We start from the raw sequence: 25,691 nt of genomic DNA on the forward strand, positions 1-25,691 counted from the left end.
GTATTTGATCAGAATCATATCGCCCAACTTTAAGACTTCAGTGAAATTACAGCGACTCATTGTTTGTTAATGTTGATCTTTGTGTAGAACCAGAGCATGTCAACACATAGAGCTTTACTGAAAATGTTATTCAAGTGGAGTTACGATGGATTCACTTTCTTCTTTCAATTGTTTGAGATCTTTTCACGTCAGGAGATGAAAAACAGGTGATTTGATGAAACAGTTCTAAAAGCTCGACTACAAAAAGGAGAAACGAGATCACAGTCTACACCGTTTTTTTTAAATGGCAGTATTAAAGATTAAGTTGAGTTCAATCCCGTTTATTGTTTCAGTCCAACTTCAAGGTTTTCTACCCGAGTCCTGCGTGTGGTTTAAGCTGACTTTCTGTGTTTCTGACAAATACAAGATACTTCTTTATTTTTTTTTTACAGGAGAAAAAAAAAACCACTCAAACATAAACCTCATTTTAAACAGCACATCATGTTTCATCAAAAGTGTTTGGAAAGAGAAAACCCTCATGTGTTTATCTTGTACTACGACAGGATCACAGTGAACACCGATATAAATCACATTAATATTTAAATATAAAACAAACAAAAACTCTTATCTTCAGTTTTTTGTACTACAAAAAGGAGTGTGTGCCACCAATTCACCACAAGGCATACCATGTGCATCTCAAAGCACTAAAACTGCACCAAACGGACGAGTGCACAGATCACTGACAGCACTAATAGTATAAAGTCAAACATAGAGACATTCAGCGCAGGTACATTCACGTTAGGAGGAACAGCTTTGCAGAGTGCGGCGATGAATGATTGTACGCCTCCTTTAGAGGCTTGGTCCCCGGATGAAAGTCTCTCTAGTGTTGCGTTATTAGAAAGTCACACTCGTTTGAAAAGTCCCCACTGCAGTGGTGTGGATGTTTTGAGAGTAAACACGCAGAACCAGTGAAGTACACTTACATTCACAGCGTAGAGCGAAGACACTGCTGCTGAGGACTGAGCGGTTAACAGAAACGCTGCGTTTGAGAGAGAAGGAAGGCACAGCAGCGGCGTCACTAACATGAGCATGTGTGAGCAACAGCAGGAGGTAAAAGGTAAGACACTTTCAAAATAAAAGACAAGTGATTTCCTTCTGCTCTGATTCTGGCCGAGTTGACGAGACACGACCAGAATCTGATGTTCGGTTCTGCAGAGGTATTAGAGGAAAAGCAGAGACCAAAGTGTTAGGACACGCCCACCCCTGCAGCTCTTTCAAGGACACGCCCACACAGAAGCGCACCCAAATTCTCCTTCGGCTGCAAACGGAGCTGGCCAATCAGAGGAAAGTGGGCACGTGAGGATGGGGGGGGGGGAGTCTTAAAGAGACAGTAGCTGAAATGAAGCATTTCAAGCAGAGGCTGAAATAAGGGGTTTAACTGGGGGCAGAATCAGATAAATAAGGAGGTTTTTGAGTGTGAGCTACACAACAACGCTTCTCATTAGGTGTCCCAGACTGACGTGATTAATGGTGAAAGTGAGGATAATAGATCTCCTTTAATAGAAATTAGTTGGTCATACTGAGATTAAAAGATATTCAAAACAAAAAGTAAAAATTGTGAATGATAAAATACACCCTGTTTACACACCTGTACCCCTGCTGTTGTGACCGCTGTACTTCACTGTCAGTCCTCGTATTGACCCCGACACTGAGCCGTGCAAAGCAAAGGAAAATGTGAATCGCAAAACCATTAAAACTAGAAGCTGTTGAAATCTCCATGAATCAAACCGTAAATGTATATCAGCCGTAATACTGAACAGACGTCTCATAATCCTTCACTGAACATAAATCCAAGGCTTAAATAATCAGCTTCAACTTCACAAGCTGACGGCTTTACCAGAACAACATACAGACTGTGCAGCTCTGAACCTTCACATCACCAACCACAAGGGATTCTAGTACTTAAAAAAAAACATCATGAATATTCATGATTTGTCTGCTCCCCAAATGTTTATTTTTCTTCACCATATTTATCTCACTATCACCTCATTACATTTTAGTGTAATCTAAAGTAACCAGTCAGTACAAGCACATCGTTCAAAAACTTGGCACACTCAACCAGACTGGAGTGGACTAGATTATTAACATAGAGGTTGCTGCGCTGATCAAAACACTAGAGCCCATGAAGTAATCATCCCCACCATGTATCGTAGTTTGGATTCACTGGCAAAGGAAACGTGTTGATGAGTTTGATCCAGGCCAGAAACTGAATTTGGTCAGAAAGAATGACACAAAAACGCTCTTGATCAAATCCTCAAATAGGCGAGCAAACGTCTCAATCCAACATGTCAGATCTTTATTCTTTCCAGCTGCAGCATAAGGCGTTAAGTAGTGAATGTATCTATTAAATCTCCTGTCTGCACAACACATTTACCTTTGTAGGAACAGATAATATTATTTCAAACATGATGTAATGTCCATGTGTCCTACCGAGGTCCTCCTCCTGTTTAGTTCACTAAACAATAAGCTTTGTCTTAAATCCATCAAAAAAACCTGCGGTGCTGATTCTCGCTGAAATTCTGGGATCACGCTGAATCTTTGATTCCCTGTGAGCTTTTAATTTGAAATATCTGTGCAGGATATTGAATCACTGCATTTAGTTATTTCTGTAAAAAGAGCAGCACAATGTTGAGAACAACAAAGAATTCAAATTATTCTGAATTCAAGAAAAGAATAGGTGAAACTGGGCTGTTTGATGTAACAGTATTAAAATAAAGAAACAAGGCTTTTAATCATTAACAAAGCAAATGGCGTCCGAGCCGCTTCTTGTTCTTGGCTCATTTATTTCAAGTAGGAAAATTATGGCACGATTATTTCTAACCACACGACTGTTAGGTGATTATTTTAAGTCTGCTGCTGCCGAGAGAATTTATTCATATCATCCGTTCATACTGTCCTATCAGACATATTCTTATTGTAGTGTGTCATCAGTTGTGAGCGTCTACCTCGTACTCTCTCTCAGCTGTTTGTAGCACATGTAGCATCACAACTTTTAAAACCATGTTCAAGACAACAAATGGTTAAAATTGTTTGATAATGTTAAATATTCTTTGATTTAGACATTTTTCATATAAATCAGGCTTCTGAGTAACTGTCTCTGGTAACTGAAAAGCTCTATTATTTATGTCACACAGTAAAATCCATCTAACAGCTGATATATATGTCATTGGATGTTTTCCCCTTTAAAACTCCTGTGAGGACTTTTTTAAGCTGGTTTTGAAGAAGACTAAAGTTAATCATGATGACATAATGTGAGTTCAAAAGCAAACAAGACTATCAGCAACTTTTTTATGTCAGATGTCGTGTTTAACATCACCGAGCACAAACAGCCTTTTCAACATTTTTACTCACCAACATTTACATGGATTGAAAGGTTTGCCTGTTATGAGAAAGCTGGTTGAGGTTTTTGTCTCAAGAAATACTTCTTGTGCATGTACAGAACACGACCAGCAGAGAATTACTACTTTGTCCACAGGGGGGCGCCAAAATCGACACAAAGTGAAAGTTCATCACAGGAGCTTTAAATGATATCTGTGTTTAGTTTGAAGTTTAACGTTTAAATTATTTCGGTCTTTAACAGACACTAATGCCTGAGGGAGTGAAGTAGTGATTATTCATTTTATGTCAACATACCACACTAGAAACAAGACTGAAAATATGATCCTATGTGTAACCTCATAATGAATCGCAATGTGTTTAAAATGTTGATTAGATCATGACTTTCTTCTTCTGGACTATTCAAGACAAAGCAGGAACGTTACAAATGCACTGAAGCCTGTTTCATTTTGCTGCCATTGTCGTTGATCTATTTCAAAGAGTGTATAAGGAGGAGTGCAAACGTGATTACTTTGGATTTTCCTTGAGGAATGAATTCATGAAACGGCCACTGTTTTTGTGTCCACGCTGCGGCAGTATATAAGCAGAAATAACACACAGCTTTAAGTCTTAGCTAAGCAGTAGGCAGTGTAGGAGTATACAGCGCAGTGACCACAAGCCACTGTAAGCACGAATCAAAAAGAACACATCATAACAGTAACACCCTGTTGTGTACCTCTAGTATCAGTAGCTTCACTGGTTATGGAGTTGTTGCTCCTTGAAGGCAGAGCTATAGATATACAAAGTAAGGCAAACTTGGTTTCAGGTCGATCCTTCACAGCCATATTCGCACCAAATGTTCCAGGGCCATTACATCCTCTCTTATTAAAACATAGTGTAATCACCATGGAGCTTTTAGCGCCAACATTGAGCAGGCAGTTCCCCAAGCTATGTATGTCTATGGCTCTGCTCCACGGCAGCTAGACGGAGTGAGTCGTCCCCCCACCAGCTTCAGTGAGTAAAGCTGTGAGTTAGAGAAAGGCTTGTAATGGTGGAGATGTGGACTGAAACCAGTCAGGTACCGTCAGAGCAGACTACACAAGGCCAGAGGGACGAGGGCCGCCAACAGGAAGTAGGTGACTCTGTAGAGGTGGAGCGGAGAGAAAGTCACCATGGCGATGGCCAAGGGGAGAGGGAGGCAGGATGTCAGAGGCAGGAATTTACTGGAAAAAAAGAAGAGGAAGGTCGTTGAGGGGAATTCTGCTGCCAAACCAGAATATGAACCTAACGAGAGTGTGTTTTGGTGAGGGTGTCTTCTTACCTTTTGCTGAGTTTTAAAGTGTTGCAGTTAATAAGCAGCATGTACACGAGAATTAGAGGCACAAGGTGTGGCCAGCAAGGGTCTGGGTCCAACTGGTGAGAGTACCTGCGGAGGATCACAACGTAGGCTTATCGAAGACGCAAGGATTTGTTTGTGAAATAGCTGGCTCCCCCCCAAAAAAAACAAAGACTCGGACCCAGGCGCGCACGGACTGTGTGGAAATTGGGGTTGAGAGTGATGCATAATAAGGAATGATAAGGGGTGTGGCTGTCTTGACTGACAACAAGTAAATATATTCATTCAGACCTGCTCCTCAATTAGCCAGAAGTTAGCTGGAGTAAGGGTTCAGAGAATGGCGACCACCATTAATGGGCTTCATAACGCCTCTAAAGAAACCAATTTGGTGAGCCGAAGTCACTGAGGCCAGGTCCGTGTTTTAAACAGTCTTTGCATAGATACAGCTGGTATAGATTCAACAGCTTTGTGCATAAAAGGCATGAAGCATGTGCATAAGTAAGGAGTTTTGTATACTTTTTCTTTGACAGAAGATTTGAAGTAATCTTTAAAAACAATCAAAGTAACAACAGATCAAAGAGTTTCTCCTGCCAGACTCCTAGCATGCAGCAGGATATAATCAGAATTCAGAGAATTCACCTCGAGCGACTGGGTGGGGATGGTGACATTCTCTAACTGCAATCTGTGCACGCCCAAAGACTCTGTATGCTACCACTGCCATCTCCATGCAAGTAAATAAACAGCTGCATTATGTTTTCTGTTCTCCAGTATGTTCTTTAACATTCTTTTGTTGATATTGTGACTGTCGAAAACACACATAGTATTAATTTGAAGGCAAATATCCTCATTATAACGTGGCATAGTGGACCCTGTTGCTTCGTCCACCACTTCCGCGTCAGGAGCAGTCCTCCTGAAATCCTCTAGACATTCTCAAGAGTGCATGTGTGCAAACAGCTAAAGATAACAAAGGAATGGGTTTCCTAGTCGTGCTATCACTGCAACAAATGAGACATTAGTAAGCACTTCATTTGCTCCTCTTCATCCTCAACAGTGCACCATGGGGAAGCACAGCTTGCTCTCTCACCTGTTCGGACTGAAGACTCAGTTTAAACTGAAGGAATGGAGAAGACTTAGGCAATCTGACTGGACAATTCCAATGAACTTGATTCATGAGAGATTTATGTGGACATTTTTCAAACTTTTCCCAACAGATCAAAATCACTCATGAGCATTTCAAGAAGCCTAAAGTGGCCTGTTCAAAGATACTTTGTCTGTTCAGCTAGTTTCTTTTTGATTTGAATACGATACCTCAGGTTGCGGATCCAGTGGATGAGTGAGGGTGCTATGAGCATGACAGGCAGTGTGCAGAGCGCCGACAGGCAGAGGTGGAGCTGTAAGTCATCCCTCACCTCCTGCAGAGCACTCTCTGACAGCAGGGGGGCGCCGTTACATTCTTTAGGCTTGCTTGAGGATTCAGCATGGACTGTGCCATTCTCAGCCTCTTTGTGCTTCTGAGGCGCCTGGAAAGACGGTTGAATCCTATATTATTCTCACTGTAATAATACTACTGCATAAGACATATATGGGCACTAACATCGGCCTATGAAGTTTAGAAAAGTTTATTAAAACTGGTTCACTGCTTGTCCATCATTCATAAATACAGTCCAAAAGAATGAAGCCATTTCCAGGTTTCTACCATTACCAAACAAGCTCATGTATTCTTTATGTGTTTGTATTTGTTTCACACAAAAATATAAACATGTCAAAGAACAAGTCAACCTGAAAATCTTACCAGATTCAACATGTGGCTCAACGATCTCTCTGTCATCTGCAGCCTCAGAACCTGAACACACATTTAAGAGATACACTCAGTATCGTCATTGAGCTGGCTGAGTTACCATCACTACCAGTGTCCAAAGACTCACCCTGTAGAGGTGGAACAGAAAGGCGAAACAGATTGACAACGCTCCACAGGACGTCCAACTCAAAATAGCCAGACACAGAGTGATGAAGAGCTGGGTCCGCCATCGCAGCGTGCCACAGTCTCTGGAGACAGATGGTCTGCATGAAAAATAGAAGAAGGAAACGGTCAAAAGTCAGGGAAAAGAGGTTTATATTAATTCCAGTTTAAAAATGTTATTAGACAAATTTAAAGAGGAGAAATCAGTTATATCGGAGTCTGGTGGCTTCTAGGGTTCTCATTTATATTAATTAAATGAAGTTTATCTTTGTAGGGACACTTTCCTCAATGATGTCTGACTTTTAGTGGATGCAGCATGATCAGTTACATTTGTGGTCTGGATTATATTGCAGCCGGATCGAGCTATGAAGCGAGCTATAGAGCAATACAAAAACGTTAGTACCAATACAAAAACGTTAGTACCAATACAAAAACGTTAGTACCAACGCTCCATTTAGAGCTCAGGATAATTCATCGTATCGCCGAGGTTTTAATGGCTTTTTTCATATTCAAATTCCCCAGACCGTCCAGTTGCTGATCCAATACAAACAAGTTTCAGTGTCCAATCATACCTGTGTAGCGGAGCTAAAACGAGTGAGACGAGTCGCATTATGAGGCGGAGGAGTGTGCTGCCCCAGTATGCAACAGCTGCCCCAAAGATGTACAGCAGAGGGGACAGGAGGTGCGGCCATTCATCAACTGGTATCATGCCCTCATGAAATGTTACATCAGGGGTGGTGGGTGGGAGGGAATCCATGAGGGGGAGGAAAAGCATTGCCCAGCTTTCTTGAAAACAGCTGCAGCTGAGGGGAGAGAGGTAGAGGAGAATTAGCAAAGAGTACAAATTAAATAGTGTTTTAAAAATATTCAGGTATTTTCACAATACATCACAAAACAACAGCTGTAAGATCTGATAAAAAGCTCTAAAAAAAAAGGCCACAAAGTGAGGTTTAAAAGTTGCATTCAACACATGCAAAGACTACCTGAGCAAGATGTGCAGAATATAAACAGGCAGATTGACTTTGTGAGGCTGCAGGCCATTTCCCACCACCTGGCTCATCTCTGCAGCTCGCCCTGATTTGAGGATGGAGGTAAGCTGCCCCCCACAGGCCAGGAGGAGCGTTACAGCTGTGTACACCGGCACCATGGGTCCACAAAACCTCAGAATCTGTCAAGTGAGGAAGAACAACAACAGGTATTTAGGACTATTGACATTTAAATAAAACTGGTAATGAAAAACAAAACATTATCGATTATCTCCTGATGTCACTACACGCTTTACAGCATATGTGAAACAAGACAAGAAAGCTGTACCTGTCCAAGAACTCTGGGTAATGAAGTCCTTACCGACACCTGGGGTGAAAATAGGAAGGAGAATACATTATTCATTTCATGTCATGTTGTCACTGCCCTTTTTATCGATATACAAAAAAAAAAAATCACATTACGTCACAATGAGCTTTCACCATGCTCTGCAAGAAGCTGGAGAGAGTATTTCTGTGTTATTTCTTTCCCACATAGAGTTCTGCTTGTTCCCACCATGCTGGGCTGAATTTGGCTAGTAGGACTGCAAATTGGAAGACACAGGGGAACAATATTTTGTGTCTATATCAATTGTCACCCCACGTGCCAGGGATAAGATTTTGAATTTAATTAAACCAAACCATGTAATGTTGGTTTTTAGATCTTGCTAAGTTTGTGGTGAACAGTTTGAAACCACCACAGCTTTGGTTACATTTAGGTTAAGTTGATAGTTTTTGGTAAAAGCAACAACATCAACATCAACATTGATTTTGAGACAGGACGCAGAGATCCTGTCCTCCTTGGTGAAAAAGTTCACAGCAGAAAGCCGCAAGGGCAAACTTTGAGGCAAAGATCATTAGCCAATCACAGATATGATCCTTGAGTAGGCTGAACTCTATTTGGATTAAAGCAAGATGTGCACTGACAGGCTGTAGTTCCTTCAAGCTGTTGAGGAGAAGTACCTTATATTGGCAGTTGGGGGAAGTGTGGAGCTGAAGGAGGACACCTGAGGTGTTGTCTGGACGACTTGTGTGGAGCATCCCTGAGATCTCAGTCACTGACGGCACACTGGAGACAGATCACATCATGTCATGACAGAAACAGTCAATCATAGAGCTTTCACATTTTCACATAAAATGTCCTGATATGTTGCTTTTCTGCATAGAGTCTGAGTGAGCTGATGTGAGAACGCAGCAGGTTATAATCAGGAGAATTCACCTCGAGCGAGTGGGATCGTTGCACGACCATAGTCTGTACGCAACTGCAATAGTCTCCAAGCTCATAACCAAACAGCTGCTTTATGTTTTCTGTTCTCCAGTATGTTCTTCTCTGCTCTTCTGTTGATATTGTGATTCTGTTTAACTACACATAGCATTGATAAAAAGGTAAATACTCTCTTTAAAGCATCGTATAATTGACTCTGTTGCGCCGTCTTCCACTGTTCCCCCCTAGGAAAACCTTTGCTTTAAACCAGCCAGCCCTTTTTTTTTTTAACATATCTTTTTAGAATTTTACTGCATTGACACCCGTTCATGCTGTTGTTTTCTTTGCGTTTTAGAACTGCTTCGAGAACACTTTTTAAGGCTGATCTCGCGGAACAAATGATTAATCTTCACTGTGTTTCCTGTCTGACTTCTCTTGAACTTTTGCTACATATGACAATTGTTTTAGTGGGTGTCTGTAGCCTCTCTCCTTAGTCAAGTCTGGCTGTCAGGACATGTTTTTATCACAAACCTTTATCCCCCCCCTCCCATCTGACGCCGTGAGGTGCGTATGTGAACAACCAGATCAGGAGGAGATCTGGAGTGCATGTGTGAAAACGGCTTACGTCTGAATGTGAAGTACCAGCTCACAAACTGAGAGTGACAGGACTAACCTGGCTGTTGTTAAAGAGTCCTCTCTGAACCAGGGTACATGTATTCTGTACACATTGGGTAGTCTCTCTGCAGACAAACACACAAACAATCATCATTATATGTTATCAAGTGCTTCTAGTTAAGTGTCTGAACATTAACTCACCTTTGTGTACTTTGCACTGGCTTGCCACATTGATTCTAAAAGCTTGATAGGCCTAAAAAAAGAAACAAAAGTGTTCTAAATTTAATGACAGAGCAGGAACAGAGTGTGCACTGAGCAGCTTATGAGCTAATGAATGCTACCTGGTGAAAGTGATGCAGCTTGATGCCGTGAAGGAGTCCAGAGGAGTTGACCGTAACATCACTCGCAGTCAAACCTGGCAGAACAACAGAGTCTTAAAGTGTGTTTCTTCTCCTCCATGTTTCAGAGAATCACCACAGCTCTACTACTCACCGAAGGACAGAACATGTGGCACTGTGACCGACAGAGTCTGAGATTCCTCTCTTTGCCACTCGCACTCTACCGTGTACTGTGGAAAAGACAAAACTTTGTGATGTCCACTGCACATGTTAGCACGAGTGATACTTCTTACATTTTCCTTGGACCTCGAGGCTGTTAGATCCGTTGGTTTTAAGTTAACTTTTTATTTTTTAAATATTTATTTTTGGGCTTTTTGTAACTTTAATGGAGAGATGGGATAGTGGATAGTCAGAAATCAGGGAGAGAGAGTAGGGAATGACATGCAAGAAAGGAGCCAGGTTGGATTCAAGCCTGGGCCGCCCGCCTGGAGGACCACCTTAATGTTAACTTCAACACTAGAAACAACACAAGAAACTCTGGTCTACATTTTGGGGGATTGAGTCTCTCAGCTTTGAAGACAGCAAAGCAAGAGTTGTTCACTGGTTTAAAAGGATCCTTTATGGACATGTCAGTGGTAAAGAAAGCACTTCTATAGGACATAGACCATAACCTTTGCTGTCTTTGTCACTCATTTGGATCTTATTTGGACCTATTTGATGTCTGTAGTCTTTATTAGTGAATCGTCAATTTTCTTACATTAAGCCTTTTATATACATATATATTTATATACAGTATGTATAGAGTGTATGTCTGTTAATGCCTTCAAGTATTATATAATAAACATGACAGATGTTAGAGATGACATCAGAGAGTCGGGACTTCTCACACTGTACCTGTCTGCCATTGAGGTTTGATGCTGAAACAACCAGGTGAGTGACGGAGGACAAGTCACTGAGACTCAGAATCAGGACCTGAGGGGGAAACGGACGGATGTCAGCAAAAAACCAACATTGACTGAACTGTGTTTCTTGATAGGGGCATTACCTTGTATGGTGGGAGAAGCTCAGTGGCCATGGACAGATCAACTGCACGCACACTGGAATGATTCACAGAGCGTAGATACAATGTAATTATGTCTAACTGAGATAACTAATTGCAGGAAAACAAATACTGCTAATGTAATCTAAATCAAGAAATGAGGTTAACAGTGGACCAGAAAGAGACACAAATATATTTCTACCATGAGGAACCGTTCTTGTTCGCACAGCCATAAACCCAGCTCGTCATCTCCTGTTGGACAACAAATATAAATCCAAATCACTTTTTCTGCTTTGATTCCAGTTTGACACAAAGGATGATAACATGAAAACTCTGCACAAAGCTCACCAGGTTGCTGCTCCGACAGTAGAAGTGGCTGTAGGCTTTCCTTCGGCTCGACAGTGCAAACAGGAAGTATTTGACCTGTCCCTCCTGCAGACGGAGAGAAACACCAGAGACAACACTTTATCAGGGGTTTTTCCCCCCCTCAAATAATCAGTCAAACAAATAGTCTGGACACGACCTGATCTGCATTAATGTTTGCATGAGATGAGTTATAGATCATGTTAAGTTTGCTTCAGTATAAGAGCTAAAGCAAAATCTCCACAACAACTAATAAGTGTTGTTCTTCTTTGACTGAATGAAAGGTGTTCAGTTATTATATAAAGTGTGTCACCTTTGGTGTGCTGTAAGCCAGACGCAGCGTGTTTACTTCACTCCATGCTTCAGGAAAATCTGAAAAAATTCACAAGAAACGGGAAAAGACAGAGCAAAGCTATGAGTCATTCTTTAGTCGTTGACTTAATGAGGCGACGCCTGCGAGTTAGTTCAGGCAATCAACTCCAGCTGCACTGATTTCACTCTTGATATTCCTAAATCTCAAAAATCATCCGACAACAACTCGTCTATTCAAGGTGCAAGACTTCCGGTCTCTCCGTCTGCTCTTTCATTACCAGCTCTGACCTGCACCAGAACTGCACTCTCGCTCAGCCCCCCTCAAGCCTCCACCTGTAGGCTCCGACTGGGGGATTTGAGATATCATCCAATCACTCCTCACATTTCTGCATGTAAAAAAAAAAAACTGAGGAGTGATGAGGTCGGAGCCTAGACGCCAAACACAAACTATGATCTGCTGTGATAAATATTTAAAACAATACAAATCCACTTGTTCATTTATTATTATTATTTTATTTTGTTTTTTCAAGTTTTTGGTTTGGTTTCTGTTTATTATTTTAAATAAGTTTGTATTGTGTTTGTTTATTTTGGTCTTCTGTACAGCACATTGAGTTTACGTTTGTATGAAATGTGCCATACAAATAAAATTGAATTGAATAAACAACCATCCTAAATAAATGCTAAACAGGAGACGAGTCAAGTCTGTTGGTACAATTATTCAGTTTACTTCAGCTGCAAGTGCAACCCCATGCTGAATAATTTCCCTCTCACCTAAGATGGAGATGGAGTTGTCCTGGGTTTCTCCCACCAGCCTCACAGGGTGTCTGATGAAGTGATGGTTAAGTACGGCCATCTTCTTCTCCGGGTTGTGTGTGAACTATTAAAAACACACTGGTTAGATCGAAGGCGCGAGCTGGAATTGAAAGCTTACAAATTCCCACCAGTCTCCAGTGGAATATGACCCTTCTTCTGACAATATCTCTTTGTATTGAATTTTGTATTTTTTGTAATTTTGTATGAATGCTATAAAAACGTGTATAAACTTTTGTTCTTCTGACCTGTCGGGTTTCGGGATCGATGAGGTCGAAGAACGCCCTGACTGTAGCAAGAACAAGCTCTTTGCACCTGAAAACAAAGACATAAACACTGAGTTTTGTATATGATTTATAAATATTTTTGCCAAAAACTGCCAAAACATGAAGCGTCTTCTCTCACCAAACGATGGACAGGTGGTCAGTGGACACCCATGTCCTGGGGACTGCAGTCGCCTTCACACAAACAGGAAAACATTGAAGCAAATTGTGATGAGCCGTTCTGCATCATCAACTATCTAAGATCATTTCACACATGCACAACACCTTCTAAAATCTCCAAACACTGTTCAGGCATGTGTGAACAGTACAGCTGACTCTAGCCCTGTTTCAAGCCACGATAATTACGCCCCTGTGATGTTGCGCCTTCAAATTTGAATGTTGCAAAATGAGGCGTAATTGGAGGACGAAGAGATCCCTCACATTCTGTCTTTGGATACAGTAACAGAGGCATTAAAGAGGCGAGATGGTTTCAGTGAAGCGCTTTGTGTGCGTGTGTGTGTGTGTGTCTGACTATGTGTCTATGTTGAGCTCCAGCTGTGCCTTGCTTCCGCAACGCTGTAACGCAGGTCAATTCACAAACTGGGACAAGAATATGACGCTGTGGCGGAATCAATATGATGTACAAAGACGTGATGATGGCTGAGCTTAGTTACGGCCAAAAAATAGGTCTAAAAATGGCTTCTGTTTATCCTAACTTTATGTGATCTTCTTCTGCCAGTCCTCTAAAGAGAAAACAACTGAGTGAAATTGAGGATGTGTAAATGTGTGAATAGTCAAGAACATTCACAGCGAGTGAGTGGCGAGGGTAACTTTGTTCACAATGATCAGAATTTCTCTACTTTTACCTCAGTTGTCTTTCATGTTTTCTCCAGTTAGAAGTTAGTTTATCCTGCAGAAATGTCCCCAAACATGTTGTAGTGACATTAACACAGAAGTAGTATTTCTAGTTGTGAGAGCGCGTCAGACACAGATAATCACTCGATGTGAGGTGCATGTGTGAGAGGCAAATTCCTAAAAATATCAGGGCCTTGATGTCCTAAATTTATCTTGAAAATGTCAGGAGTGCATACGAAACAGCTCCTGGAACTTCCAATGTGGTCTGCCATGCTCAAACGAAACTTGACTGCATCATGGCGTGTAGAACCATCAACCTGAAACCCAATAAGGATCTGGTCTGGTGAAGTTCCTGCTAAAAAGTTCCTGCTGTGGGAGGAGCCACAATGACCAGGTGGGTCGACCAATTCACAAAGAATACTTACCACCAGGGAAAACTTATTGGGGTCTCCCTGGGGACACGGTAGGGATATCAGGCCGGAGCGAACCTGGTAGTCACGGTAACCACCTCCTACAGACAACACTGTGACGTTCCTGAGCTTTTTTGCCTGGGTCACCCACTTGTGCCTCACTGTAGAGTAGAAATCTATACAGGGAAGAAGAAAAGTTAAACACAATGCAACAAGGAGTTATTAATCATCTGACCTCATATTCTGTATTACTCCAATGATCATGAAACAGTCATTCTGACACAAACAAGTCAGAGTCACTTGTAGGAATAAAACAGCCCTCATTTATAAATAAGAAAATAAAAAATGTTCTGTCAGTTTAAGAGTCAGTGACTTTGCATCTGGTCAATGGTATTTAAATTATCAGTCAAATTATCAGTTGTTTTGTTAACTTAGAAAGAGGACTTGTTGACGCATCTTGGAGCACAACGTTTAAGGGTACCGGGTACGAGAGTCCTCCTTACCCAGCAGGTAGGGGTCCAGAGCCAGAACTGGAGCCAGGTGAGGGGAGGCCTGTGTGATGATGAGGCTGACCAGGTTGCTGTTAAAGCGGGGCAAAGTGAAGAGCGCTCGAGCCACCACCCCTCCCATAGAGTGACCGACCAGCACCACACTCTGTGGGGGGGTCTTCAGGTGCTGCCAAGCAGACGGAGGAGAAGGACACCATTAGAAAAAAACAAGCTGATATGTTGACCAGAAAGATGTGTAGGGTAAATAAGAGTAGACATATTTAAATCTGCATAACACTTCATGTAGCAGCTTTCAGAAAGGGGGGGGGGGGGTATTGTAAAGAGTGAAGAAACAGGAAATAAAATGAAAACAGGCAAGGTGCCAAACCTGTAAGATAGAAACCAAACAATAAAAACAATGAGAAACAGAACAGGCCTGAAAGCAGGACAAACCGGTGACTCCAGAGCCCTGTAACTCTGGTATGTGCACAGAGCAGATAACTTATCATTAATCGCTCGTTACTTCGAAGATAAATCCAACAAATAAAAGAAACCAGAGAAAAGTTTGAAGCGACTGCAACACTGGGTCTAAAAATGTAAAGAGTCTAGTTGGTGGTTTTTTGATTAATCAGGTTTTGTGACGTCTGTGATGTGTCGTGTGACTCTGACTTCTGTCCAGACTGAGCTACTGCAGCGATGCCTTAAATTGGATTTACTTGGTTTATATATATTCTATTTATAACCCTATTTGATCGTCTCTTTGCAGTTTTCTGAGTCAGCACAAAAAACATAACCTCATTGGAGCGTGGTTCGTTGTATCATGTTGACTTCACATCCAACACCTGGTTGCCGGATCCCTTTTAACCCTGATGAGAGCTGCTAACCAGCATTTATCCTGATATAACCCACCCTCAAAGCTGGGTCTGGACTGAGCCGGGGAGAGGATTATCAACTGTAAATTGTGCATTTTTATTTTTACTACTTAAAGTTAGCTTTTCAGGAGTTTGACCTTATTTTACTGTACTATTTTAACGTCTTTATAGAGAAAGAAAAACATTTAAAAAGGCTCGAGTTTCAAAGTAAGGAGCTGAAATGTGATACATGTTTGGTAAGTAACCCCTGCGCTGAAATATCACACCTACAGTTATATCCCTCATCTACAGAAGTGGAAGTAACCCTGTCTGAGGAGCAGATGATATTTGGAGCCTGACCTTGTACAGCCTCAGGATGGCCTTAATGCTCTCATGCAGGAAGTGTGTCTGCCTGAGCAGACTGCCGCCGTAAAGCGCCACCAGCTCCTCGTTGAAGTCCACGGTGAACACGTTGAAGTGGAGACCTCCCTCCATGTTTTCCGCCTTCCTCAAGGCCACAGAGCCCAGAGAGCGAGCTTCAGGAAGAGAAGAAGAGACATTTGCTGGACTTAAGCAGTGTGAGGACGCTCAGTGTTTGATCACAGACAGAAGTTAGGATGACAAGCTGACTCGTTCACCATGTGTTCAGCTTTAAAAGATTCATTTTAGCATCTTTAGACTCGGGGCCCTGTTGGACACATTTTGGAGCATAAATAGGTTTTTAAAAAATTGCTTCAGCCTGCAGGTGCAAACAGGCTTTAGTAGTGTGAATAAATGCACATCCAGTAAAACTAGTAACATATTGTAATCTATAAAGCCAATAGAGCACATTTTCAAAGAACAGCATAATGTTGCACATTTTCCCACAGCGCTTGTGTCCCAGCCGTGACAGCCTGTTTCATGGACGCCGGCTGAAACAATCCAGAGGAGTAGATCCGTAACACTTTGAACAATTTGAACATTACATGATCCCCCTTTAATGTTACTCTGCCGTCTGACCAGGGCCGTGATCCAGGGTGGTCCACCCGGGGTACTGACTTGTGCAGGGTGGTCCACCCGGGGTACTGACTTGTGCAGGGTGGTCTGACTTTTCTATGCAGACATCTGAATGAAGAGCATTTATTTACCCCTTCTGTCTGCACTAAGCACATCGACTTTAAGGTAACACAAGATAATGTGAACATATACTTCTTCTAAGCTAAAGAAAGGACTAAAATAAATCTAAGTCCAAAGTTTGCAGTATGCAAGTGTGAGACATCTGCATACTGAAAACTGACTATGATATGCCTGTTGCAACACAGCCTAAATGGTGGATTTCAACATAAGTCCCACCACTGGCAAAGCAAATGACCAATCATAGTTAAGAAATTTGGGGTGGCCAATTACATTTCAAGGGGGGCCTACGCCACCCCTCTGGAAACACCCCTGCATCTGACATGTAGCAGGAATTATTTATGCACCGCTCCTCTAATGCAAATGATTACTTTATATTTTGAATTATTGATAAGAGTCGTCATCTCTTGAGCTTCTGCATATCGTCTTTGTGACCTTAAAATGCATTTGGATCAACTGGAAGCATTTTCCTGTGTGAACAATCCCTCAGATATATCAACAACAACCTGACCTTCTCTGACACCACCTCACTACTTCTGCTACTACACTAAGCTGTTGTAACTCGTGAGCTGAAATACATCAGCCTGAGGGGTTTTTAATGTCGGACCAGAGGAGCATGGAGCTTCATCGCAAACAAACACCAACGTGTTGAAGCCAACTGTGTTTGTTTCTTCACAGGGATTCACGTGCGGGTGTTTTCCGCCTACACACGACTGACAAAATGAACAAACAGCCACGATAATATCAGTGAGAATAAAACAGGATTATTAGCTAGAGAAAATATTATCAGAAGACTGTCTGAATCTCCAAAAAACACATTTTTCCAACACCAGCATAAATAAATATAGAGTTAAAAATGTATGCATGAGAGTTTTATTTCATTTAAGTCAAAGACAAACACACTGAAACTAAGAGCTAGAAGGTAGTCTCTTTTTTACTCTAATCCAACTGATGATAAATAGTTTTTAAAAATGGATCATGCTTCATATTTTCAAAAAGCTTTATTTAATTTCTTAAAAAGGCGGGGCTCTGTATTTATGATTAAACTTTACCTCATCAGGGGTCAAGTGTCTTTATTTAGGGGCCTATTTTCAGCTGCAGATTAACTTATTAACACTCACGGTGCTGTAATGAGTATTTAAGGTCCCAGGTCAAAGTACCATATGTAGGATGGACTTAAAATAAACTAGAGTGTATGTGGATGCTTAGGGTTAGGTGTAGTAGTACAGTGCGGCTACCTGCTTGTATTCTTTAGAGTTTAGGGACAATAATTGAGCTCTCCACAGAGGAAGAAGACACAAAAGGTGGTAACTATTTAAAATTCAGAAAGTAAATCTAAAAAACCCGCTCACCCTCAGTAACTTACACCAGAGGACATGTGAGACTAAACACACCCTTACCCTCACACCGAAAGCAAAAGATGACCAAACGTCCCAAACGAGTGTTAGCGTGGACCCTCAGCAAGCAGCGGTCTTATCAGCGTTTTCCAGCACCGCGCACTGTATATAATGAAGATTTTCCCCCTCGCCTCTTTTCTCCGCTTGCTAGTTAATCATGTAAAATCCAATACTTCAAAATCTCTTTACTGACCTTGTTTGTAACTGCCTGCATTGCCAGGTAGGAAGAGAACAGGTGCACCGGTGAGTTTGAGCGCTCGGGTCTCCTGAGCGTACACGCCCTCTCCGTACAGGTAGAGCCCGTACGCCGGGTACAGTCTGGCCACGCGGCGAGGTAGAGCCACCCGCTGTGAAGACAAACATGAACAATCACGGACACATCGATGTCGGGCAGTTTCAGAACATTTTTGTCACACCTGTCAACGTATGTCGCCAACAGTCTCAACATTTTACAATAAAGTTCATTTCAGTGTGCCACAGACTTTTGATTTATTTGTCATGTGCACAGAGCGTGTTCAGGCTGTGCACGGGATACCCTGTTGACCATTTAGTCTCAAATTTACCTTCATGCTATAAAGCAACCACAGCACTGTATACGTCTGATTCACTGCAGCAGGCTCCTCGGCTTCCATCATTACTCGTCATACCTCCACTTAGTTCTGGTTTGATTTAAGGGGTGTAATGCGGTGGGAGGTGGTGGTCTACCGGTGCAGGTCACCTGGTAAGTAAGGGCTTGTTATTCTGTTGAGTTGGGTTAGAATGTCGGGGTCCCCTGTCTCTAGCACTGGTAATTTGGGGGTCGCTGGCTAAAAAGTTAGGCGACCCCTATCCTAGAGGTTCATCACAATAATTATGAAAAGAAAATATTTCATGTGACCCAGGGTTAAAATAGTTTTTAAATAACTTTCTGCATTGTGTACCTTGTTGACCTTTCAGATGGAGGCCTGGCCTGCCATGCCTTCACACCGTTTTAATGCAATCAGATGAAGCTCAGGCTAATAGTGTTAGCTAATCAGTTAAGCTCCAGATACTTGATGCCAATCTAGAGATGAAAAAAAACCCAGCTTTTTTATTTATTTATGAGGGATTCAGGAGAAACCTGTTGCTATCACAGGTGTTGTGTAGAAACATTAGGAACAGCAATCAGACACAGAAACTGTGAGTTATAGCGAATATGTAGCGTCCTACCCATATTTTACTTTAACGCAATGGTTCCCAAATGGACTTTCCAGGATTTTCCATGGTTTCCCAGCAGATGAAAACATTTTCAAGCCCCCCTCTGACCCCCTTCATCATACACAGCGATTCAAAGTGATGCTGCAACATAAAACTTCCAAATGTGTAAGATGTACGACGGTGCTAGCTTTGAACAGATTTTTTGTTTGTTTAAACTCTCTGAAGATGAACAACTCTCTTCAAATAAAATAAAAATGATGAAAATCTTCTTTAAAGATTTATACTTTCAGGACGCCGGAGAGCCTAGCGGTTATGTCATGCATCCCCACGTACAGAGGCTATAATCCTCGTTGCAGCATCCCTGGGTTCGAGTCCAACCTCAGACCTTTGCTGCGTGTCACCCCCTTCTCTCTCCTCCCAACATTTCCCGTCTCTCTTCAACTATCCTATCTAATAAAGGCCACAATGCGTTGTTTTTATATGGCCGCGGGGTCTTACTTTGGGACCCACTGCTGCATTGTTTCATTGTAATTGTTGGTTTTAACATCTGACTTTTCTAAACTCTAACTATGTTATATGCAGATCATGAATATATCCCACATTCAACACATGGGCTAACTCTGACTCAAGACACAATATCCATCAATAACCATACGTACAGATGGAAGAACTATCCTTTCTGACATATGGGACTCTTTGTATTCTACTTCATACATACAAACACAACAACAACAACAAAAATGTGCAATCCTGGTTGCAACAGAGGCGATGCCCATACAGTGCATCCCCCCCCCTCCAGCTGTGCTCCACTTCTGGACAGATGAACACATTAGAAGTCGACCTACATTGGCAATCCCTTCACAGCATGTTTGCATATCTTCACCTGACTTGTAGTAGCTTTTGATGTGCAACACATGTTTGCACCTTGCAAAGCTGATGACCTACTGCTGAGAGGATTCAAGGATCAGCCGTTGATTTATGGTTTATTATAACCCCGGCTAATTTGAGCTAACCTAATCCAATAGCTTACCAAACACACCTGCAGCACAAACAGGTGAGAGTGTGTGTTACTATTAATAGAAACCATTGAGGAAATACAACACAGAGCCTATCACTACCGGGTGACGTTAGCATGTTTGAGGAAATAGCTCATGCATGAATGTTACAGGTAAATATCGGAGGTGTGATACTCACCCGGTACTCTGGATATTCAAACATATAGGTCATACTACATCTGTTCTCCTCGAAGCCAGTCAGCAACTCTCGCAGGCCAGCCGCCAGAAGAGCCAGAGCAAACCCGTAAAAGGCCACAGTGGCGAGTTTCATGGTTCTCAGGTGTGACCGTGGGGTTTCAGATATTACAGGTGTTTAATCTCCATGTTTTCATGTCTGCATCCTGTAAACTCCTCGCCGTGTGTCAGGCAGCCACCACACAGGCTGCTGTCATAGTCACCGGCGGAGCCACACAACAGGAACCACATACTATACAAACAGCAGTGATTGGCAGGTTGCTCAGCCAATAGGAGAAGAGAACTTCAACACACGGACCAATAGGATTCCGTAAAGCGAGTGACACGTTCAGATGTGGAAAAAAATGGATTCAATTTAAGTTTGATTATTAAAAAGAAACCAAATTCTAATTTATTCAGTAATTTCCACTTTTTACGCACCGAGGCGATGGGACAGACTTCCGGCGGATGTGAGAGGAGCTGAGGATATTCAGATTTTTAAACACATTCTAAAAACTCATTTATTTAGCCTGCCTTTTATGAAGTTCTTTATAGAATTTTATTTACAAGTACTGTTATCACTATCGATATTGGAAAATATTATGTTTGAATTGCGTTTTTCATTGTTTATATTTATGTCTTCACATCTTGATTATTATTACTTTATTAACACAACATATTAGAATTTTGTTTTTTATAATTTTACATATATTGTTTTTTATTCTTTTTAGCATTACTTTTTGTATTTTACCAGCATTTTAAATGTTCTGTGTATTAATTTATTATATCATTGCTTGGTCTGTTATTTATTGTCTCTTATTATTTTTTATCATCCATCTTTATCTTATTGTCCTTTTATTTAATTCATTCAATAACCTTTTTCCACACCACTGTAAAGCACATTTGAACTGCAATTGAATTTGTCTCAAAGGCTGCAATACAGTTTGATTGATATATAAAGCTTTATATTGATATATTTATTTCCTAATTGAGTTTGATATCTTCTCATCTTTTCAGTTTTATTTTTGTAATTTTTAAAAAAACTTTTCTTGAAGTATGTAATTACATTTTTCAAGTGACATTAACATTATTACCCATTTTGCATTGTGCCAACTACTGTATGCCCTTATATTTTAAAATTAACTTAGAAATAAATATTTTTAAACTTTTAAACATCAAAATAGAAGATAATATAGAGGATCAGTCATATAGACTTTGGAAACGTGTCTGTAAATGTACTGTATTCACGTTTAGCTATAAAGATGCAAGTCATATTTATACATGTGTTTTATACATTTATTTAGAGCGGAAAAAAATCATTAAAGACTTCATTTGAATTTTGATATCTTTAATAAAAGAATCATAAGTCTGCAGCAGCTGCCTCAAACATCGCAAACACCTGTCCACACATACAGTACATAAACAGCATGTACCACAGAGGCAAGTGAATGCAACCTGCAAATGTTTGTGTGTGTGTGTGTGTGTGTGTGTGTGTGTGTGTTGGGGGGGGGGGTTATTTGGAGACAATTTTTTGCCAATTCTTTCAAAACACCTTCATAGCCCACAGTCTAACATAAAGAAACTGAGTTCTCTACCTAGTATGACAGTATTGTATCAATCAGTCTTTCAAAACAGAAAACAAGTTGACAGACTTTCCTGGAACAGGTGTTAATCACATCATCACACTATATTCAGTCAGCCTCGTTCATTTGATGTCCCACACATCAGTTAACAATCACTTTAAATTACAAATTGAAAATAATATCTGGTTCCTCTGGACGTCCTGGTCTGGTTCCGATCGTTGGTTTTGGAGAACATGTGCTGACAGCAAACGTGATTGGTTTATGTCTTTTTTACGATGACTACTGGATGAATCCAAGTCTGTCTGGTTGTTTTCCTCTGACTTTCCAGTGAGGACGCCTTTCAATCTCAGTTTTTGCTTTTATTAGCTCAAAGCTCATTTTGAAGGGACTTTCACATCTTTGAATCGTTTCCAGACGCAAAAATGCCTCAGGTAAAAAGAAGCTTAATCCAAGAGCTTGGAGTGCTCTATCCTCGTAATGGTCCATTCTGGAGTCACTCCTTTAGTAAACTCCCTTTGGAATCTGTCAGAAAGACAATGAAACATGTGTAACATAATTCACAGGAAGCCTGAAATGATGTACCAACCCTTACAGCGCTAACAGGTAAGAATACTTACTCATAATTGGCAGTAAGCAGTCTCTTAGTTTCTGCTTCTCCCTCTGCACCTGAGGCCACCTGGAAGATACGGGCACCCTCCACGGTGTCGTCAGGGAGGCGTGCGCTCGTCAGATACCAGAAACGCATCAGAATACTGACAAACTTTCTCCCTGGAACCATGGAAATAACATAAATCAACTCGACATAACTAATCCGACGCATGTCTGTCAGTGGTGGAAGATGAATCTCTCTTCACTCAAGGTTCTTTTTTTATCTAATGAAAATACAGTTCTCTTTCATAAATAAAAACATAATAATACAACTAATATTAGAATTTAAAACAGAATAGATATCAAAGTATGGTGTTTACATGAGAGAGGTTCAGGCTGGCTTTAGCACAAAACAGCATGTTAATCACTCTTTTGATCCTGGACTTCAAGGTTCTACTTGTTTCTAATGATGATTTATTTTGTTAAACCCTCTTCATAAACGTTGTTCCTCTACTTTTGAAAAAGTTTCCTACATCAGAAGGGCAGTGTATTTCCCACCTAATAAAAGCAAACATTAATCAGGGAATATTTCTCTGAAACAGATGGATGAGTGTTGAGCAGCAGAATTGTGCATTCATGGACGATTTAAATTAAGTGTCTGTGGTCATTGTAATAAAGAAAATATCACAGTGTGATTTTCATATTTTTTGGACAACACTGACACATCAGGCTAAAGAGACACACACCTAGAGCAACCGTTGCCCAGCACATCACATCTTTGCCCTCTTGGAGACAAATCTATTCTCCCAGTCGGACTCACAAAGGGACCATTTGGGTTAACGCTGGCAGACTTTTATTAATGTGGCCAAGATTATATCGAAGAACTGGAAAACCTCAAGCACGCCTAGTTATAAGTAGTGGATTGAACTTATGACTGTTACAGCTTCATTAACTGATGTTAGCCAAGCTGAAAGAGTCTTTGTCAACATACTGAAATGTGGGTTAGCCTACATAGATCTATTAATGGTCGGGTCCAATCGTAAGTCATTCATTATAAAAGTGTTAATAGACATCAAATGGGGGGCTGAGCTGAGCGTGAGGCGCTGTGAGCTGAGACAGTTTTGCTTTTTGTGTTGAGTATTGTTAGTGGTAGACCTCCCAAAAAGAAACATGTTTCTGTACGGTACTGTAAGTGTTTATGGAAAAATACAAATTTAAATGATAGAAAGGAAACACAGACCTTACTTGTATGTAGAACCTTTGTTGTTTTTGGTCTTTCATGGGATTTGTTTTAAATCTAAAAACCAAACAAATAGATAGATATCACCACCTACCGTCATCATCATAATAGATTCCCACGTCTGCAAGTGTGGTGCACATGATCTCTTCAGGGCCTGCAGAGAGAGCTTTCTTGTAGCTCAATGGCAGCAGGCTGAACTTTTCCTGCAGCTTCCCGATCAACTGCAAGGAGGGGGAAATTAAATAAAGTCATTAGTATGAGAATGGCTCTTTTGATGACATTGTTTTAAACATTTCTTGAATGACACATTTATTTGAATCATTTTCCAAACATGTGGATTTCGTGGGTTTTCATACTCACGTCTTTAGCCACGAGCCCCTCCAAACCTTCAAACTGACTTCTGGATAAGAGTCCGGACACATGGGAGAAGGCCTGAAAAAGTAAACAAACAACTTTGTCAACAAAAAATGTAAAAGATGGCTAACAAAGTTGGGGCGGCTGTGGGTAGATTCATTCATCTCTCTTGCAGAAGGTTGAGGGTTCAATCCCCAGCTACTGCAGTAACATGTCCTTGGGCAAGACACTTGACCCCAAGTTACCCCCGCTGCTTCGCTGGCAACAGTTGAATATGTATGAATGGGATTAGATAATACTGATGGACACTTCACACAGCAGCCTCTACCATCAGTGTGTGAATGTGTAGAAAGCGGTGCAAAAAGCACTTTGAGTAGTCAGGAGACTAGAAAAGAAATATACAAGCTCAAGTCCATTAACCATACAACCGTTAGTTCCAAACAAGCCATCTGATTGGACGAGAGGCATTCTGTGAGTGACATCACTGGGACTTTCCACTCCTCCTCAGCAAAGGAGTTCTAGATAATGGACATTTACAGCTCACTGACTTTTTCTTTATCAATCACATATCTCAGAGTCTCACAACAACAGACTGTAATTTCACTGGTTTCATTATAAAATTCAGTTCCTTTAACATACGAGTGAAGGTTCAATCATATGGAACCTTGTCCTCTGGCAAGCGCTACAGGGTGCTGTACGCACACACGACCAGACTCCGAAACAGCTTCTACCACAGAGCGGTCTCCTGAACTCCTGAACACACAGATGCGACACCCACCCACCCCCCACTGACTCTCTGCATCACAGAAGCCACCACCGTCCCTTCCTCCTCCACCTTCTGACCCCCCCTCGACTCTCAAAATACCCACTGGAGTCCTGTATAACTAAGTTCAATATATTTATTCTATACCTGTCACCTGCAAATTAATTGTATATTGTATACTATATCTTATTATTTAATTGTATTTCTTATTTGGATTTAGTATTTGTATATTTGTGATATTAGGCATCTACAGGCTTGCTTCAACAATATTTCATGTACTTGTACAGTGACAATAAACATATCTTATCTACTAAGTAGCTGCTCTGTGGTAACCATGGACACCAACAGCGTAGCTAGAGAGCAGTAGAATAGAATCTATGGGTTGCCAGGCAACAGTCTAGTTTCAGTTCAATAGTGAAACTAGTTGAGTTAATGGAGTTAAAAAATAACCTGTGAAACTGTATAAAACTAATAAACTACCAGCAGAACAACATCTGGGCCTCCAGTGTGATAATGCTTTTTAAACAAACATTTAAGAAATGTTTACAGACCTGCTTCGCTCCCTCCGTGAAATCTTCAATTCTGAACTCTCTGTCAAAGTAAGCTCTGATCAGAAAGCAGTATATTCGTGTGCGGAACCAGATGAAGGGATTCGTGATGCCAACAACCATCACCTTCTGGACCGGTTTCTGTCCGCCCCGGCCCGAGCTGTACGGGCGGACCGCAGGTGATGAAGCGGGTATCCGAATCTTTCCGGACCGGCTCAGGAAGATTCCTTCATTTAAAACTAAGCGAGTAAAGCTGAATGTTGATGGCAACCTATAACAACCTCTCAACACGGGGAGCGCCATCTTTTCTTTTTGACGGAAGTATCAGTGTCCGTGTACATATATCCTCCGGTAAGAAACACATAAGAATGTTAAAAATGAAAGACACTAGTGATAAAATACTAAGAATATAACTCAAATTGATAGCTTTCTAAATACACTCATTAAATTGTATTTTAGGGCACATATTATTCTCTTAAT

The 25,691-nt window shown here is 41.1% G+C and overlaps 2 protein-coding genes across 2 annotated transcripts; both read right to left on the reverse strand.

Annotated features, from left to right (window-relative positions):
- Nucleotides 1–2,285: 2,285 nt before the first annotated feature.
- pgap1 (post-GPI attachment to proteins inositol deacylase 1) lies at nucleotides 2,286–20,380 on the reverse strand. Its single transcript, XM_061053941.1, has 26 exons — nucleotides 20,101–20,380; nucleotides 17,924–18,077; nucleotides 15,581–15,756; nucleotides 14,385–14,556; nucleotides 13,897–14,057; nucleotides 12,759–12,811; nucleotides 12,602–12,668; nucleotides 12,315–12,420; nucleotides 11,545–11,603; nucleotides 11,217–11,300; nucleotides 11,071–11,120; nucleotides 10,875–10,926; nucleotides 10,724–10,801; nucleotides 9,984–10,059; nucleotides 9,833–9,906; nucleotides 9,693–9,744; nucleotides 9,550–9,616; nucleotides 8,636–8,741; nucleotides 7,965–8,003; nucleotides 7,634–7,818; nucleotides 7,223–7,453; nucleotides 6,616–6,751; nucleotides 6,483–6,533; nucleotides 5,999–6,210; nucleotides 4,676–4,780; nucleotides 2,286–4,577 (listed from the first exon to the last, which is right to left on the reverse strand). Exons 1-26 carry the CDS (start codon nucleotides 20,230–20,232, stop codon nucleotides 4,439–4,441), a joined length of 2,817 nt encoding a protein of 938 aa, XP_060909924.1. The 5' UTR covers nucleotides 20,233–20,380; the 3' UTR covers nucleotides 2,286–4,438.
- Nucleotides 20,381–21,648: 1,268 nt separating this feature from the next.
- On the reverse strand, nucleotides 21,649–25,541 carry maip1 (matrix AAA peptidase interacting protein 1). The gene is made up of 5 exons (XM_061053942.1): nucleotides 25,215–25,541; nucleotides 23,907–23,978; nucleotides 23,641–23,767; nucleotides 22,336–22,486; nucleotides 21,649–22,240 (listed from the first exon to the last, which is right to left on the reverse strand). The coding sequence occupies exons 1-5, from the start codon at nucleotides 25,512–25,514 to the stop codon at nucleotides 22,162–22,164; spliced, it is 729 nt and encodes a 242-aa protein (XP_060909925.1). The 5' UTR covers nucleotides 25,515–25,541; the 3' UTR covers nucleotides 21,649–22,161.
- Between the last annotated feature and the right edge of the window lie 150 nt (nucleotides 25,542–25,691).

Source organism: Labrus mixtus, chromosome 13 (genome assembly GCF_963584025.1).
Source record: "Labrus mixtus chromosome 13, fLabMix1.1, whole genome shotgun sequence".
Classification (NCBI taxonomy): Eukaryota; Metazoa; Chordata; class Actinopteri; order Labriformes; family Labridae; genus Labrus; species Labrus mixtus.

Excerpts from the sequence above, each read along its gene's own strand:
- pgap1 (XM_061053941.1), bottom strand. The coding sequence starts at position 20,232 with ATGAAACTCGCCACTGTGGCCTTTTACGGGTTTGCTCTGGCTCTTCTG. Across the intron at positions 11,121-11,216 it reads ACTGTCGGAGCAGCAACCTG|GAGATGACGAGCTGGGTTTA; the intron begins GTGAGCTTTGTG and ends GTTGTCCAACAG. Across the intron at positions 10,060-10,723 it reads CAAACCTCAATGGCAGACAG|TACACGGTAGAGTGCGAGTG; the intron begins GTACAGTGTGAG and ends TCTTTTCCACAG.
- maip1 (XM_061053942.1), bottom strand. The coding sequence starts at position 25,514 with ATGGCGCTCCCCGTGTTGAGAGGTTGTTATAGGTTGCCATCAACATTC. Across the intron at positions 23,979-25,214 it reads TCACGGAGGGAGCGAAGCAG|GCCTTCTCCCATGTGTCCGG; the intron begins GTCTGTAAACAT and ends TTACTTTTTCAG. Across the intron at positions 22,487-23,640 it reads AATCTATTATGATGATGACG|GGAGAAAGTTTGTCAGTATT; the intron begins GTAGGTGGTGAT and ends CCATGGTTCCAG.